The 16,836-nt window shown below is 38.5% G+C and overlaps 2 protein-coding genes across 3 annotated transcripts in view; one reads left to right on the top strand and one right to left on the bottom strand.

Moving 5' to 3' along the window:
• LOC137261043 (synaptojanin-2-like) overlaps positions 1-11,060 on the top strand; it is a 56,869-nt gene extending 45,809 nt beyond the window's left edge. The window contains exons 25-35 of the mRNA XM_067798704.1: positions 427-534; positions 926-1,042; positions 1,893-2,110; positions 3,973-4,068; positions 4,977-5,176; positions 6,026-6,133; positions 8,031-8,105; positions 8,226-8,321; positions 8,463-8,616; positions 8,764-9,010; positions 9,689-11,060. Coding sequence (XP_067654805.1) covers positions 427-534; positions 926-1,042; positions 1,893-2,110; positions 3,973-4,068; positions 4,977-5,176; positions 6,026-6,133; positions 8,031-8,105; positions 8,226-8,321; positions 8,463-8,616; positions 8,764-9,010; positions 9,689-9,913 — 1,644 coding nt within the window. The 3' untranslated portion in view covers positions 9,914-11,060. The remainder of the gene's footprint in view (positions 1-426; positions 535-925; positions 1,043-1,892; positions 2,111-3,972; positions 4,069-4,976; positions 5,177-6,025; positions 6,134-8,030; positions 8,106-8,225; positions 8,322-8,462; positions 8,617-8,763; positions 9,011-9,688) is intronic.
• A 1,580-nt stretch (positions 11,061-12,640) lies between these two features.
• On the bottom strand, positions 12,641-16,832 carry LOC137261006 (GPI mannosyltransferase 2-like). Of its 2 annotated transcripts, none has more exons than XM_067798617.1 (3): positions 16,730-16,832; positions 15,221-16,402; positions 12,641-14,463 (listed from the first exon to the last, which is right to left on the bottom strand). In XM_067798617.1, the coding sequence occupies exons 1-3, from the start codon at positions 16,802-16,804 to the stop codon at positions 14,167-14,169; spliced, it is 1,554 nt and encodes a 517-aa protein (XP_067654718.1). In that variant the 5' UTR covers positions 16,805-16,832; the 3' UTR covers positions 12,641-14,166. The 2 variants fall into 2 exon arrangements, with proteins under 2 accessions (XP_067654718.1, XP_067654719.1); XM_067798618.1 differs by having other exon boundaries at positions 15,221-16,415; positions 16,743-16,815.
• Between the last annotated feature and the right edge of the window lie 4 nt (positions 16,833-16,836).

Genomic DNA, 16,836 nt, shown 5'->3' with positions numbered 1-16,836 from the left:
TGAAACAACATTCATGAACATTGTCTCTTATCGGAGTGATCCCATCAAACACATACTCCTTGTTCAGTCGCATATTTTGAATCAAGACTTGATAAAAATGCTGTTGGCATTCCTACGCCAAAGTGGTGAAATATCAGGAAGTAAAACTGCAAGTTCTTGAAACATGATGGATTGTGGCTGTTTTCCAGACATTAGTACAGAAAAAAATGGGAAACATTCTTACTGGAAAATAATTGACAACTAATTTACTGAAGTCAATAGGGGCCTGCACATATTTAAACTGCTCTCCTGATGCAGTAAAAACTGTTGCTGGACCCCCATGCACATGTTTATTTGGAATGCTGTGTTTATACAATCATTCTGTGAAGTTCTCTTTTTGTTATGTAAAATGGCATGAAGTTAGACTCATTAAGTTTTCTGTTTTAGGGAGGCTTTGCAAAATGTTACGAATTGACAGACTTGGACTCAAAGGAGGTGTTCGCTGGGAAGATTGTGTCCAAATCTCTTCTAGTGAAACAACATCAAAAAGACAAGGTTTGCTGATTTTCATCCATGTTTCAAACTGCTAACTAATTGCTATTTTGCTGGTTTTGCTTGAGTTGGTCTTTAAAACTCAGTCTAACATTCAAATTTCAATTAAATGCAGTGCTATTTAGGAATATGAAAACTTTTTAATGTGTTACAATATTGAATGAAATAACAATATATGCCTGTCAAGGGTGCCAGATTCCAGATCCTCTGCTGAAGAAAACAAATGTCAAAATAAATTACAGGCCAACAATTCTGAATAGTTTGGTCGGAAGCTTTCTCATTCAGACATTGTCCTATTTCATGAAGGTAATTTTGTTTTAAATGTGACTGTTTATATTTTTGTTTTTATTCAACTTCACATTCAGCTGTTGATCATATTGACATTGTTATACAGATGGCTCAGGAGATAGCAATCCACAGAGAACTGAACCATCGTCATGTTGTACAGTTTCGATCATTCTTTGAAGATTCTGATAATGTCTACATAGTACTGGAACTGTGTCGAAGAAGGGTGAGTTTCTGAAGAATTGATAAGGAGATATGTGCCATGAGTGTGTTTAGTTTTACGCCGCACTCAGCAATATTCCAGTTATATGGTGGTGGTCTGAAAATAATCGAGTCTGGACCAGACGATCCAGTGATCAACAGCATCAATGTGCGCATTTGGGAACCGATGACATACATGTGTCAACCAAGTCAACGAACCTGACGACCCGATCCTTTTACTCACCTCTTATGACAAGCATAGTCGCCTTTTATGGCAAGCATGGGTTGCTGAAGGCCTATTCTATCCTGGACCTTCACGGGTCTTATGTGCTATGGTTTATTACCAATTGTAAACCAAAAGTTACTGTGTTCTGTAATCTGATTGGTTGAAAAACATGATCAAATGGTATTAGATTCCCGGAAACTGCAAGACTATGCACTCCATATTGACATGTGAACAATCGTTTTGTTGTGTCATCAACAGTGGTGACGTCATTCAAATCATATTGTGATGTAAAGTTAGAATGACGTTACAAACTCCAGATGCTACCATGGGAACCAGCTGAAACAGCCAGCTGATGAAACTTCACTGCTGTACCCCTACTCGATACAAACGAGTGCAGACAGTAAAACCCTTTGGTTTACTTTTTTTGTTTGCAATGTCGATAAACATCATGTGTTGGCCAGTTTCTGGATATTATTGACTATTTGAAGCACGGGAATATTTCATTTGCAACCTCCAGCTGTGGGTTCCAAATGCATTCAAATACTCTATAACATCCAGAAATTGGCCAACACATGATGTTTATTTCCTAAATACAACAACCATTTGGAACATGAATCTATGTGTTTAGCCTATTGTTTTATTTCTGCAGTCATTGATGGAGCTACACAAGAGAAGGAAAGCCATCACAGAGCCTGAGGCTCGGTACTTTGTGAAGCAGGTGGTCACAGCTTGTCAGTACCTCCACCATAATAAGGTCATACACAGGGATCTCAAGTTAGGCAACCTCTTCATCAACGACGAGATGGAGATCAAGATTGGTGACTTTGGTCTGGCCACCAAAGTAGGCTATGATGGAGAGAGAAAAAGGTGCGTTAGAGATGTGTTTGGCATGTAAATGTATATGTTATGTCATTGTGGATTACCTCTTCATTCTGGTGTAAAGTGCATGTATCATTGTTGAAATTGTTAATGTGATATAACACTACTGGCATCAGCTGGCTTCTCAGAAAAAAACCCTAACAAGCATAGACGTGACATTTATTTCGAGAATCTGACAAAACTTTGAAGACACTCCCAAAAGCATATAGATAAAGTATCAGCAGTTACACTGCACAAATCCTAAGGCTGCATTGGAGAGACGTCACGCCTGTTTGATATAAGAATCAGGATACTCACAGAACATGAAACGTGTTAAAAAAGCTGACAACAAACCTGCCGTTTCAGAGCACATAATTAACACCTCTACCCACTCCAAATATTTGGAGAAATCAACTTTATCCCGAGAGGTCATGTCAATAGAGATCAAAGTGTATACCTCCCCAGTGCCTGGATCATCGCAAAAGTTGCACCACACCAGCCTTTATAATCACTTTATAGAAAGATTTGCTGTATTTCACTTCTGTGTTCGCCTCTCCTGATCCTCATTGTTTGCGTCAACTGGCTTTAACTTATCTCAATCTTTGTTTTGATCCAATTAATTTTCATTGCTTGTGTTAACTAGTGGTGTTCCGAATAACAAACAATCCAAAATGGGTAAGAGTGACCAAAGGACCAAGCAGTTGATCACATTTTCTCATAATTGAACACAAACGATTTTGCAACTACTGTTTTAAAGTTTGGAACACTTCCATATCCTGGAAGTTGTCAGGTTCTGAAAACTTGTTTAATTCTTAGAAAGCTTCAGTAATTGAAAAGTCATGACTGAATATTTCTTGAAGTTGAATACTCAAGGAAATTTATGTTCATGATATATTATTATTATTGTTATTAATCATCACTTTAAAGTAACACAATGCATAATGTCATACATATCCGAAATAAGAAACTGAATTGGAAATAAAAAAAAAGTGATGTTTTTTTTTAGTAGTTGGTGAACCAGAGAATAAATCATGTTAAATCCAAGGCAAGAGGCATCACTTGGAAAGCCATTTAATATTAGCTTAAAAAAAAAATACAATATATTATGGATGATCTTAATATGGAAGTCATTAGCCCTCACACTTATTTGTATAGTTAGTCTTTATGCATGTGACCCGTGAAGGTCCCGGGGTAGAATAGGCCTTCAGCAACCCATGCTTGCCATAAAAGGTGACTATGCTTGTCGTAAGAGACGACTAACGGGATCGGGTGGTCAGACTAGCTGACTTGGTTGACACATGTCATCGGTTCCCAATTGCGCAGATCGATGCTCATGTTGTTGATCACTGGATTGTCTGGTCCAGACTCGATTATTTACAGACCGTCGCCATATAGCTGGAATATTGCTAAGTGCGACGTAAAACTAAACTCACTCACTCACTCACTCACTTTATGCATGTTTACCATAGACGTTTGTTTTCAAACAAGTGTAGATTAATTCTACATGCTAACATGGAGATATCAGTTCAGAACCGTGAAGCAGCTGATGCGTAAAAAATGTCAAACAATAGCATGAATGAATTTCCATGCTCATAGTTATATGTGCAGATTTGCAGCAGACTTTGCATAAAATACCAGAGCTAAACAAACCCTAGTAGTCTGGGCCCCATTTCACAAAGCATTGCAGCATTATGGCTGTCATAAGTCATAGGAGGTACAACTGTCGTGCCATCGTAGCTTTGTGAAACACGGCACTGCTACCCACCGTAGCTATCATCTTAACAGCAGGTGTTTATCTTGTAACTGATAGGTGTAATTATGATTCATGTCTGTCTTAAATGATGTTAACTAATATGTTGTCTTTATTGCAGAACGCTCTGTGGCACACCTAACTACATTGCCCCCGAAGTTCTGTGTAAGAAAGGCCACAGTTTTGAGGTGGACATCTGGTCGCTAGGCTGTATTCTGTGAGTACATCAACATAATCAATTTATGTGCTATTGTTTACCATTAGTCATTAATAGTTTCATAGCATTTACAACTCCCCTTTGCAAATTGTACATCTTCAGTTCAAGCTTTTAGTTTAGAGGGTTAAAGCTTTAGAATACTTTTATTTTGCAGTTTAAATTTCTCTGGTTTCTTATACCCAAAACCTATGCTTAACAGTCACATTCATTTTCATTCAATCTTATCCTGTCAGCAAGGTTTGTCATGGAGGTCTTTGTTTGGTCAGTCCAAGTAAACTTAAGTCTCAGTGTATTTCGTTTCACTCCACCACTGAGTTTAACAAAACCTAGTACAAGGTCACGTCAGGTAACATTTGAGCAACCAATGAGAGTGCAATCAAATGCGAGACGGTTAAATAGATTTAACCAATCAGACAACGGCTACTATTTAGGGATAGGAGGGAATTTCAAAATATTCAGGTCACCGACACAGGTCTCTCCACAAACACAAATCAGCATATAACACAGTGATTTGACCTGCAGTATATACGCTTTAGGGTTTCTGTTGGCATGGTTACCATTAGCTAATATTTGCGCAAGATAACATCCTTGAATATTGTCAAAAACACTATTTTCAGCGACTGTTTACTCACCGTTGTCATGACTGTACGTACGCCGTGTGCATCACCCGGAAGCGATCGTACGCTAAATAGCATTCGGAATCGTTCGGGTACGAACCTTTTCGATATAAAAAGTTAAAAAGGGATGTGTGAATGTGCACTTTCGCGGTCTGGTAAGCTGTGTTCTTATTGGTCAATCTCAAAGGTTACCTGACGTGACCTCCCATTTTTAGACTCAGTGGTGGAGTGTAACGAAAAGTACTGAGGATGAGTTTACTTAGACTGTTGTTTGGTATATTTTAATCCTAGGTACACGTTACTGGTCGGCAAGCCGCCATTTGAGACCTCATGTCTAAGGGATACATACATGAAAATCAAGAAGAATGAATACAACATCCCATCCCGCGTGAGTCTCCCTGCGAGGAATCTGATTGCGAAAATGCTGAAGGCTGATCCTACAGACAGACCCTCCATTGACCAGATCATGGAGGAAGAGTTCTTCTCTTCAGGTATGTCTTCCAGCAATAACAGGTTGGGATCTTTCTGCAGGTTGACTTTAATAGGAAATAAAACTAATTCAGTAAGTGGTCATTCTTGGTAAAGAGATAACTACTGGGACTTAGAAACAGTGTTAGAAATACAGGACAATTTTTGTGGATAGCAACTTCTTGAATTTATTTTCACGACGTTTCGGGGCTTATCCTAGCCCCCTCATCAGGTTGAGCTGAACTGAACAGTAAGGCTAACTGTTAACTCTGTTAGTGTTAGAAAGGCATGTAGGTGTACAGACCCTACCCTAGTACTATGCAAAGGGAGAGGGATGTAATGATGAAACCACCCCTTCTTCAGTGTCGAGGAAATGAGTTGTAGATGTTGCAGTAAGTTTTTATATGCATTGAGCGCTGCTGCCAGGTCGACTAGGGCCCTTTTTAGGTGCTGTCTACCTTCTTCCCATAATTAATAGACAAATTTAGAAGGTGAGTTTATCGCTGTCTTGGGTGTGATTTGTTGATTTTGGCATGGAATTGTGGAGGCAGCTGTTTTCGATGAGTTGTTTTGTGTAACTTTTGAAATTATATTCTGACTTCGATCATTTTACAGCTCATTTTGTAGGAAAATCATCTAGCTTTCAATATGTAGGCCTTGGCATGACCTTAAAAATATTTTACATGGTGAAATGTAACTTTCAGGAGGGGCTGGTTTCATCATTACATCCCTTCACTTTATATGGTACTAAGGTAGGGTCTACATGTCTTTCTGTTTCTCAGTAATACAAGCCCCTGTGGAATATCCCCCAATTGTATAAATACTGTATGTATGATACTGTACTGTATCCATGCTGCACTATTGTGTTCCAGGCTACCTCCCTAGCAATCTGCCCACCAGTTGCCTCACTATGGCTCCTCGATTTGACACGCTTTACAAGTCTGAAGGTCTTCATCGCAAACCTCTCTTGGAGATCAATGGTAAGACTGTTTTACTGATTTGCCAATATAATGTGAACTTGCCATCTATAGTCTGTTTGCAGTGAAAACATACCAATGAATTTCACTTAAACAAAAAAGTAAATCAAATAAAGTGAAATGAAGATTGCGAATCCTCCTAATTGTACCTTGCCACTTGAAACTTTATATATCTGACTTCAACTCGACTTGTCCAAAAGCTGTTTAACAAATTATCATAGTTTCAAACCGCTAATATTGGTTTGTATTACAAGGGGGGTATGCATGTTAAAGGAAACACTGATAACAAGGAAGGTTGGTCTAAGTTAACGCTTATCACATACTGTATGTGCATTTATTTCACTCTCCCAACTATAGTATTGTTGGAAATAGAAAAAAAGCTGTTTTTTTTAGTGTGTGTTTTCTTCACATTTATCTCTACAATTTATATTGTTGATGCATTAAAACATGAAATATCTGTTTAATTAAGTTCAAAATGACTACAGTTCCAGTGGTAGGGGGTTGAGAAGGATGAAAAAGGGACTTTGCTGGGAGAGATTAGTGCAGAAATGAGCAATGCAGATGTTTTAGAAGTCCATCTTATTTGGGACAGACCATGGTTCTATGCAAATTAGTGTGCAATGATATCATATTACAAAAGACACTTTTTAAATGCCCACTTTGAAATTAGACTTGGCTTCATTATATATGAGAACAGACTTAAAAAAGCATAAAGGATGTAGCTACCATTAAGTCTCACGGTTTCTATGAAAAGAAACAGGAGAGGTTGTGTCAATAGCAAAACCATAACATGGTGTTGCAGGCAATGGTTGGGGTCGGGCTTGGGGAATAGAGATATCAGCTAAGATAATTGATAATCCCATAGGGGAAATAAGGTTGGGAGTATACAGCATGACATATTCAACACACATATCTTTGTGACTGTAGGCAGCGCATGCATTTCATGCCAGTTGAATTGACAGTCCGTCCCCATCCAAAGTCTGATCTGTTGTTTTCAGCAGCTGTTTTGTCTGATTTTTAAGAGTAAACATGCATTTCTGGATATCCTCTTACACATAACGGGTAACCCCAGAATGCTCAGTTAGACTGAAGTAAGTTACAGTCACCACTGACACCGTCGGTTCCAAATGCATTTCTGTGCTTCAAATACTCAATAACACCCAGAAATTGGCCAACACATGATGTTTATCGACATTGTAAACAAAAAAGTAAACCAAAGGGTTTTATTGTCTGCACTCGTTTACATCAAGTATGAGTACAGCAGTGAAGTGTCATCAACTGGCCGTTTCAGCTGGTTCCCATGGTAGCATCTGGAGTAACTCATTTGTGATGTCATTCTAACTTTGCGTCACAATATGATTTGAATGATGACACAACAAAACGATTGTTTGCGATGTTTCTACGTGTCAATACACAGTGAATAGTCTTGCAGTTTCCAGGAATCTAATACCATTTGATCATGTTTTTCAACCAATCAGATTACAGAACACAGTGACTTTTGGTTTACAATTACATAATAAAACAATTATAGACTGGTAAGCGATTTAAAACTGATCGTTTGTTAAACAACTATTATAAGTTGAATAAGATTCCAAGCTTAAATTTTCAGTTGATTAGGTAGAATTATGAGGATTCTCAACCTTGATTCACTTATTTCATTTTCATTGGCTTAAAGTGAAACTCACAGGTACATTTTCACCACAGACTGGTGCTATATTGACTCCTAACCATACTGAATGTTATTTTCACCTATTGGGTCAAACCTGATCCTATGACATTATGCTTTAGGTGGTCGGTCATCATAAACTTCTAGCTGTACACTTCTAGACAGTGTTAACATTTAACCATGACATTCAAGAGACAAAACCCCTTTCCTATATTGGTTCATTTGTGTTTCCAGATATGCGTCCTCAGACTGCAGACCCAACCAAGAGAGAAATTGAGAAGAAAGAGAGTGAGAGGGCACAGACAAAAGGTACGAACATCTAGTCATGAAGGACAACCGATTCCTATATAGTTTCTACAGTGCTGCTATACATGTTATTCCCAGTCACTATTGTCTCATCATGTTGACATTGGAGAATTGTTGTTTCAGGGAGTGAGTCTCAGGACAATTGGCTGACTGACTTATGTGGGCAGTTGTCAGCCGTTGTGGCAGCAAAGCCAGGCGAGAAGATCTGCATACAGGATGGTAAGCCAACATCGGCTAGTCATAGATCTTATTTATCTGAACACATGTAGGATAAATGTGTATTGTGTAAAATTAATCCTGTTACTGTCACTGACATCTGTATGAGAGCATGTTTCAAGTGATGGTTTGATTTCTTTGTAGATGATGCTGTTGACCCTGCATGTGTCCCTATCTACTGGGTGAGCAAGTGGGTAGACTACTCGGACAAGTATGGCCTTGGCTACCAGCTTTGTGATAACAGTGTTGGTGTTCTCTTCAACGACTCAACTCGACTGATACTACTGGCTAATGGAGAGTGAGTACTTCCAGCTTCCATCAAGCTACTATCACTCTAGCGAGTATCTTTCTTGGAAGACTGATGTTTCTGAATTGCTGCGTAAATGTTTCAGAAAGAAACTTTCAAATGAAACTAATTAACATGTTTCTGAAATTGTGTTTGAAGGAACACACAGTATATTGAGAGAGATGGCACCGAACACTACCACACACTGAGGTCATTCCCAGAGAATCTCACCAAGAAGGTGACATTGCTCAAGTACTTCAGGAACTACATGAATGAGCATCTACTCAAAGCTGGCGCCAACATGACCCCACGAGAGTCAGACCAGATTGCTCGTCTTCCATTCTTAAGAACATGGTTCAGGACTAGGAGTGCCATGGTTTTGCAGCTGAGCAATGGAACTGTACAGGTATGACTGGTTTTCTTGCATATTTTATGTCACCAGTACTTGTTTCTTGTTATCCAGGTCACACAAGGACTGGATGATTACTAAACAAGAAATTGCTGATTGTACATGGTCTTGCCCAGAAGTTATACATCCTTTTTGTATGTTCATACCTCGATGGCATTGATCTTTGTATTCATATCTTGATGACATGCATCATTGTTTTTGCTGCCAAGTGAAGGTGCATTCTCGTATTACAACTTGTCGATACATTACAGTTAGTGTCAGAACAACTTTATTGAAATGATTTTTCATTGCATACAGCTAGTTGCAGTTGTACGCAAGTTAACACTGGTTTCTCTTCTTCACTTGATGAATCCATGTTGTATTTATGCTTGAGATTATTGCAAATTGTTAGCAACTTAAAAACAACCCAAAAGAGAAAGTTGTTAGGATCTATATTTTCGCTTCAAATTGCACTAGGGGCACTAGGGTACAATGTGTGAAGCCCTTTTCTGGTGTTCCTTACTGTCATATTGCTTGAATGAAAAGTGACAAAAAACTAAACTCAAACTGCACTTTCCCAATGCAACTTAATGGCTTACCTTGTTCAGAATATTCATGTGTAACACAAATGTATTGTCAACACAAATGCTTTAGGTAAAGCTTCATAAAATTAATATTTGTTTTGCTCTTTTCTAGATCAACTTTTTCTCGGATCACACCAAGATAATTCTGTGCCCTCTGATGGCAGCTGTGACATATATTGATGAAAAGAGAGACACCACCACATACAGACTAAATCTCATTGAGAAATTTGGATGCTCGAAAGAACTAAGTGGGCGTCTGCGTTATGCTCGTTCTATGGTGGAAAGGCTACTCACAACCAAATCAGGCTCAGTTCGAGGCAGATCAGCAGCTTCATAGGCATGGGTTTCTGTGTTCAGTCCTTGACTGAGTGACTCGCTATTATCATGACCAAGCTCCAGTTGCACCACGCAGCATTCCTGCAGCAGTCAGCACTTTGATCTGCTTGCTCTGCCCAGGGTACATGGAGACACTGCACTATGCCAGGAAATCAGCCTTGCTTGCTTATCACACAGGAATCTCAATGTGGTTCTGGGTGGTTATCATTGCAGAGTAATGTCATTTGCCAGTTAACTGCTCACACGGCTTTAGTCACATGTGCAGAACAGAAAGTGCTGGGCTATTTGGGTGATTTGTACACAACAGCTTACAAATTCTTATCAACATGTGAGAAAAGAGAAAAAATATTTTTGAGGTTTTTTTGTTTTGGTATGAGTTCTTTTACAAAGGTTTTGTGTTATACTTTGTACTTTCTAGTAGGAGCCTGTTTCTTTCACAGATTTGTATGCAAAAGTAACTGGTCTATACATTTGTACATTGTCTTCCACCAATAGGGGGTATTTTTTCTTTGTATGTCCCAGTCAATATTTGTGTCCAAATATTACACATTCTGTGCCATGCATCCATTCAATTGCATACAAACATAACATACTTAGGCCCCTTGCAGTCCAGGTTTATGGAACACATCTAGATAGCCCTTTTAGCCATGTAAGTGCATAGTCATCTCTGACATGTCTTTTTCCTTCTTTATTGCATGGGACTGTGATAAGCCAACAAGATTTGTGATGCTCTAATCAATCAACCACTTCTCAACATGCCAGTTTTGGTAATCTTTTGTATATAATCTTCCAGACACCTGTGTGAGTGATACCTAGCTCCCTTGTGTCGCCAGTCTGTACAAACCATTTATCATCATGATAACTTATCAAGTAAATTGCCACAGTGGTGAAGTGTTTATGTGTTCTTTGCCTGTCATGTGTTCTCAGGGTTCAGCCAGGGCCTGTGGTAGGTAGCCATAGGGATGTTTATGAGAACATGTTAATTGTAAAATGAATTATCACTTAATGCCAGGAAACCTTGTATTGGATTGTAACATAGTTGAGATTTTAATCACTGTGTTGTTACAGTGTGCGGTTGTGCTATTCCTGAAGAAACTGAATCATTGCACATGACCCCATGTACTAGAATAAATCTGTTACAATGTTTATCTTTGTCTTGTTGTTTCAAACATGTTAATATTGTGATCAATAATAACTGCTTCTCAACTGTCAGTTTTGAACTTTGAACTGTTGGTGTCTTCTTTGGGTGGAATAATGCTTCCAATTTTCAGAAAAGCTGGTACTGGCAAAGAGCAGGTAAAATTAAATCCACTTTCTCGGAGGATTATGAACGGGAAGTGCAATTTGGTTTTAATAACATCAGAGCAACACCTCACCAGTCAACTAGAAGCATGTGAATATTGGAATTCTGTTTTTGGTCATAGCATTTCAGTTTTCTTGGGGTGTGAGATTACATTCAAAATTAGATCATTCAGGAGCCCCAAAAGACCTTGTGTAATAGGGTTCATTTGGAACAGTATTTCAAGCTGATTCTAGAGATATTAAAACACTGCAACAGTCTATCATTTGTGGAAGCAATCAAACAAGGAGAAACCGGATATCTGTTGTTGGCAGAGGAAAGGTTACTAGCACTGATTCAAATGCTGCACAGTAGCAGAAGTGTCATGGTGGACAAACTGCTGGATGTTAAGCCCACAGCAGCAGTCTTCAAACTCTTTTTATGTCAAGCAGATAAAAGTGTTTGATACCTCTCCTACTTGTTGTAGAGCAATATGCAACAGTTAAATTTGTTTGGTACCCCTGCCACATTCTCCCAATAACACTGACAAATGCAGCCTTTTACCTGGAGCTTCCAGAGGTGTCCGAGAAGAGAAACCTTGTTTCAACTTCTGAATAGTATCTGTCAGCTGGCACTATACAGCCGCATGCATGCATGAAGTTATACGAGCATGGTGTAAAACCCCATTTCACCTCAGAAAATGAGACCATAAAGGTCTCAAAACATGTTTAGAAGAATTTGAGAGGCAACAGGTGTGAGATTTTTAACTGCATAATGGAATAGTGGGCAATGTACTGAATAGAGATTTATCATCCAAAAATGTTTGAAAGGAGATATTGCTTGTGTGATATATCTCCTAGGAGATGTCGTTTTTATAGAAGATTTTGTACAATGCTAAGACATCGCTGCACTGTATGTCTAGTGGTAGTACAGTGTTTAGAGAAGTACATTTTTCTTTGTGATAAATAGAATTTCACCCTGGTGGCTAATGATATCAATTATATTAACACTCAATTAAAGTAACAAATATATCCTCAGCAAACCTTGAATATTTGTAACTTTATCAACTTGTGTTGATATAACTGATATCAGCAGATTGGGTAAGATTCTCTATATGTCTGTTACTAGTTTTAGCTGAAACAAGCAGGATCCTTGATTTGTTAACACCATACCTGTGTTTGGGTATTTCACTGAATGTCTCTTACCAAGGCCAGCTTAGTGTAATCCTTTTGTAATAAACTTGTGATATGAGTGCTGGTGTAGGCAGTCCAAGAGCCAAAGTGTTGGCTTGTCTGAAACCCATTTCTGTCATTATATTGCATGACTATTGCTAACAGCATAAAAACCAACTCACTCGCATCTGATATAAACTGAAAACTTCAAAGCTGTGTTAACATATCAACTTACAAAATCTCTGCTTTAATAGGAAAACAACAATCAACTATATTCTTGGAACTATTTGTATTCTATAAAAAAAATATTAATGGTACCTTAAAGGTACAGTAAGCTCATAAATCATAGCATTTCAAAAAAGACTGCAAACCAGCCCTAACTGATGTTTAATATAGTAATATAAAATGGCTACACATTACACAACTACCCATCTAATAACTGATGGCAAATGTGGCCATTAACAACAAACGTAGCAGATACAGAAACATAAAAAATACACTGATGTATGAAAACTAATTTGCAAATGGTGACCTCAAAATTAAAATACATGAAACATTCTTGTATCTTATTTCTTCAGTAAATCTCTCCACTCCAACTGGTAGGACAATCTTAAAAGGACAATAGTCAATTTTAACTGCCAGCGTGAGACAAAGTGAGGTAGTGTGTGGATGATACAGTCTCAAATACTGTGGTGATCACACACAAACAGTACAGTGTTCTTATGCATTGATTACACTGCTTGTCACATGTGGATTCACCAATAAGAAAATGTCATGTGGACAGATGAATAAATATGATACCAATGGTCATTAAAAATGTAGTCCTGAACATATTATTTATGCATGAATATTACACAGAAACCTCAATGTGAGAGATACATGTTCCTTGGACAATGACTACCTTGAAGTGTTACTATGGTTATATGACATACCTGTTAGCCAACATAAGATATGTATATACATTAACATATTCCAAGATGTTGCCTGTAAAACATAGACATGAGGAACATAACCTTATGAACATCTATAAATGAAACAATTAAAATATTTGCTGCCTTTTGAATGATGGACATGTAAGACATAAACAAATGTCAAAATACCAGAACACTGAATATCAACAGGGTTGCTGGTACAATGTATGTATTAAATCCATTCCTGCAACGAACACATTGTTGTGCAGTGTTACCAAGAGTACACAGTGCTTCAATCAGTACCTCAAAACACTAGGGATGAAACAGATTGGGAATATCTGTCTGGAAGTTCAAGTGTAGTCTGAATTGGACAAAGATGTCTTGTTACCTCTGTGCTTGAAACACATCTTGAAACAATCCTAATCATGTAATTCCCAGCGACAAAACCATGATAACATATTCAAAACTTTACTCTTAACAAAGCATCATTTTAAATATGCTTAACAACTGGTCCTTTGGCTTTCATATTACACCTGGAGAAATTACTCATCTGTCTAGTATCTTTCCCAGCCAAAAATGCCATCCTTACAAACTGGAACAGGTCCTGGAATAACATATAATGGTACTGAATCAAAATCATGAAAAGTACCAGAACTTCCTTTTAAGGTTTTTGAATAGCGATGTTATATATAGTTACTGGTGCTGCAGCTTAACTGTACATTCAACCAGCACAAGGTCAATATCTCAAAACAGCCAAAATCACAACCAAAGCTAGAGCAAACTAAGACAACATAACATATAACTCTAACAGTACTTAAGGCTATTGTTGGTGATGTCAGGCTATCATGGCAGTGAAGTAATAGTATTATTCTATAATGGATTAACCGAGTAGTTATGTCCAGGGGAGGAAGTTAGCAAAAGCTGCTGTCCCTACTACAAAGTAACTGATGAAGTAAACAAGCACGAGTTTGGTGTAGGTGTTCTGGTTCCAGAATTCTGAGATCTGGTCAATGAGCAGGTTCCCCTTCTGGACCTGCTGCAGGTTTGCCCCTGTCTCAATGCGTTGGACTCTTTGCGATGAGAAAATGTTGTACTTGTTGGTGTAGTTCTGATAGGTCTTGTCCGTGATGAGCTGAGCAGCAAACCAGTAGATCACAGGGGAGGTTGAGGCAACGAGACGGGTCATAACCTGCGACACAAATATTCAAGGAATTTATGTCCAAAGATAGACTGTGAAAAATAATAACAAACAAATGAAAGTAGTTAATATCCATGCAGTGATGTGAAATGTCAGGGATGTATGTAAGCACTCTCAGTGTTACACTTAAGCTTATATTCAGCCTTAGTCTGCCATTTTGTAATAAATACAGACTTAATATGTATGATACATAAATTTGCATGTCAGGTTCTGAGTCTATGATTGCCCTCTATGACAAAGTTTGTTTCTAACTGTTTCTTTACTTGCGCCCCTACATAGTCCATACACTTGTGCCAACAATGGTGGAAGGCATGCATCCCACTGAATTGAAGACTCTCTCTCGGTGTTGTAAAAGGTCCTCATTACACCCAGAACTATTATGACTCTTCCCTGTATTATGTGTATTATTACAGTTTATGTAATGTAAGAACATTCCAATATATGAACATACGAAGCTGGCAAAAAATTCCCAATGGGTAAAAAAACCATTTTCCAAATTTGGCTGTACTTGGCTGCTACTTTGAAATACAATATCATTCCTGAAGTGGCAATACATTACTCTGCTTCATGTTTAACAACTTGAAGATGTAAACAAGGTAACGAACATAGATCAATAGTTTCACATGGTTAATAATACCTTGATATTGCTTCATGTTGTATTTTGATCAGGATGACAATATTTCTCCATGCAAAGGACTGTGTATGTATACTATGTAAGAATCAGTTAATGATTCTTGCAAAACCTTACCTGAATGTGCACAAAGAAAATCCCAAAGACTGTGATGAACAGCAGATGCCCAACATAGATGAAAAGTCTGATGTTCTTAAAGCCAAAGTTTCCTTTCTGTAGATCTGTCTTCTTGTCTGTCTGCCCTTCCTGCACCATGCCGAGTCTGTGGCAGCAATATGTGTTGAGCCTGTAGTAGTATATGCAGGCACACACACTCAGCAGCAACATTGGTGCAGCCAGCAAGAAGTTTGGGGCCTGCTTCAACTCGTAGTACTGGAGAAAGCCTACACCCCAGTGCTGCTTCTGGATGTAGTTGTAAGACAATGGAAGTAACTGTGAACACCATGGTGATGGAGTATCACCAGCTAAATGGTACTTCTGGGAGCGACCATAGCGAATAAGATGCTGTGGTAAGTCAGCATCATTTGACAAACAGAAAATTCTGTAAATGTAATATTGATACAAACAGAATGGGCCAACACAGAGCACAATCGCAGCAATGACTGGAGTCAGGTACAGATTTGTCATTGACATCACCATCATTCCCTTTTCTGTCACAGTCTCAAATCTAGCTTTTGTTACTTGTTGTATACTGGACATAAATCCCTTAACTCTCCTGAACAAAATGAACCCAATTGCTAACAGGCCATTTGATCTTGTAGATGCACTTAGTCCAAACCAAAATGCAGCCTTCATTGTATCACCACTGGCAAAAGCCAGGAGACCAGTGAAGAAAAGGTAGCTAAAAAGACATTCTGAGTAAGGTGCTGTCAAGAAAATGCTGGCTGGGGTAATGCAAAACAACAGAGCTGCCTTGTATGCTAATTTCTCATCTTTGAGAACCTGGACTCCCAAGTGGAACAGTGTAGATGCTGCCTTAGTGAAGAAGTAGACATTCAGTGCTACTCCAATGATTAAGCAGAGGTTTAACTTGGACATGATTTGGCCTGCAAATGAGAAGCAGTAGACAACATCGGCAATTTTCCCCACAATGAATGGGTACAGGGGGAAGAAAGCAACAGCGTTCTCATAGATGTAACCATGTTCTGCAACATGGATGAAGTACACTGCATCCCATCTTCTCAATCCACCCACCCCGATGTCCATGATGGTGTCCAGGGCTGTCTGGTTGTGGGTTGGGGATGCTGGAGGGTTGAAAACTTCAGCATCATGGTCGGGAATAACAGCATTGAAGATCACCTGGAAGAATATAGTCTTGCAATGTATTGGCTGCAAGTTTGTGATTGAACCTCAAACATGGATTACAAGATCATGGCCATACACTTGGATAAATACACTTACTGATTAATTGACACGTAGATGTTTTTATTGATATAACCGTACTGTTGTAACATTTAGCAAGAGTCGAAGGCGAACAAGTGATTGTGTAATCATTCTTTCAAAGACAGGCTATGTTGTGCGAGCATGGCAAGGTCGTATTTACCCGGTCAAACCAAGCACAGAACGCGAACAAATATGGATAAACTATTTTCGGCAATCGTATGCGGATAATCAAAATCTACATGCCTGAAAAAATAAGGTGATGAGTCGTGTTTGAAATGCAAAACTTTCTACTTTTTGCTCCAACTTCACATAACCCATTGTTGGTGTTTTCTTTGAGTCCACAACGCTGA

Source organism: Haliotis asinina, chromosome 14, assembly GCF_037392515.1.
Source record: "Haliotis asinina isolate JCU_RB_2024 chromosome 14, JCU_Hal_asi_v2, whole genome shotgun sequence".
Lineage (NCBI taxonomy): Eukaryota > Metazoa > Mollusca > Gastropoda > Lepetellida > Haliotidae > Haliotis > Haliotis asinina.
This window is presented reverse-complemented; position numbering and strand designations above follow the sequence as displayed.

What these genes read in the sequence shown, in the direction of transcription:
- LOC137261006 (XM_067798617.1), bottom strand. Translation starts at nt 16,804, where the DNA reads ATGGGTTATGTGAAGTTGGAGCAAAAAGTAGAAAGTTTTGCATTTCAA. An exon ending in TCATCACCTTATTTTTTCAG is followed by an intron (nt 16,403 to 16,729) that starts GCATGTAGATTT and finishes ATATTCTTCCAG; the next exon opens with GTGATCTTCAATGCTGTTAT. An exon ending in TTTTCTTTGTGCACATTCAG is followed by an intron (nt 14,464 to 15,220) that starts GTAAGGTTTTGC and finishes TTTGTGTCGCAG; the next exon opens with GTTATGACCCGTCTCGTTGC.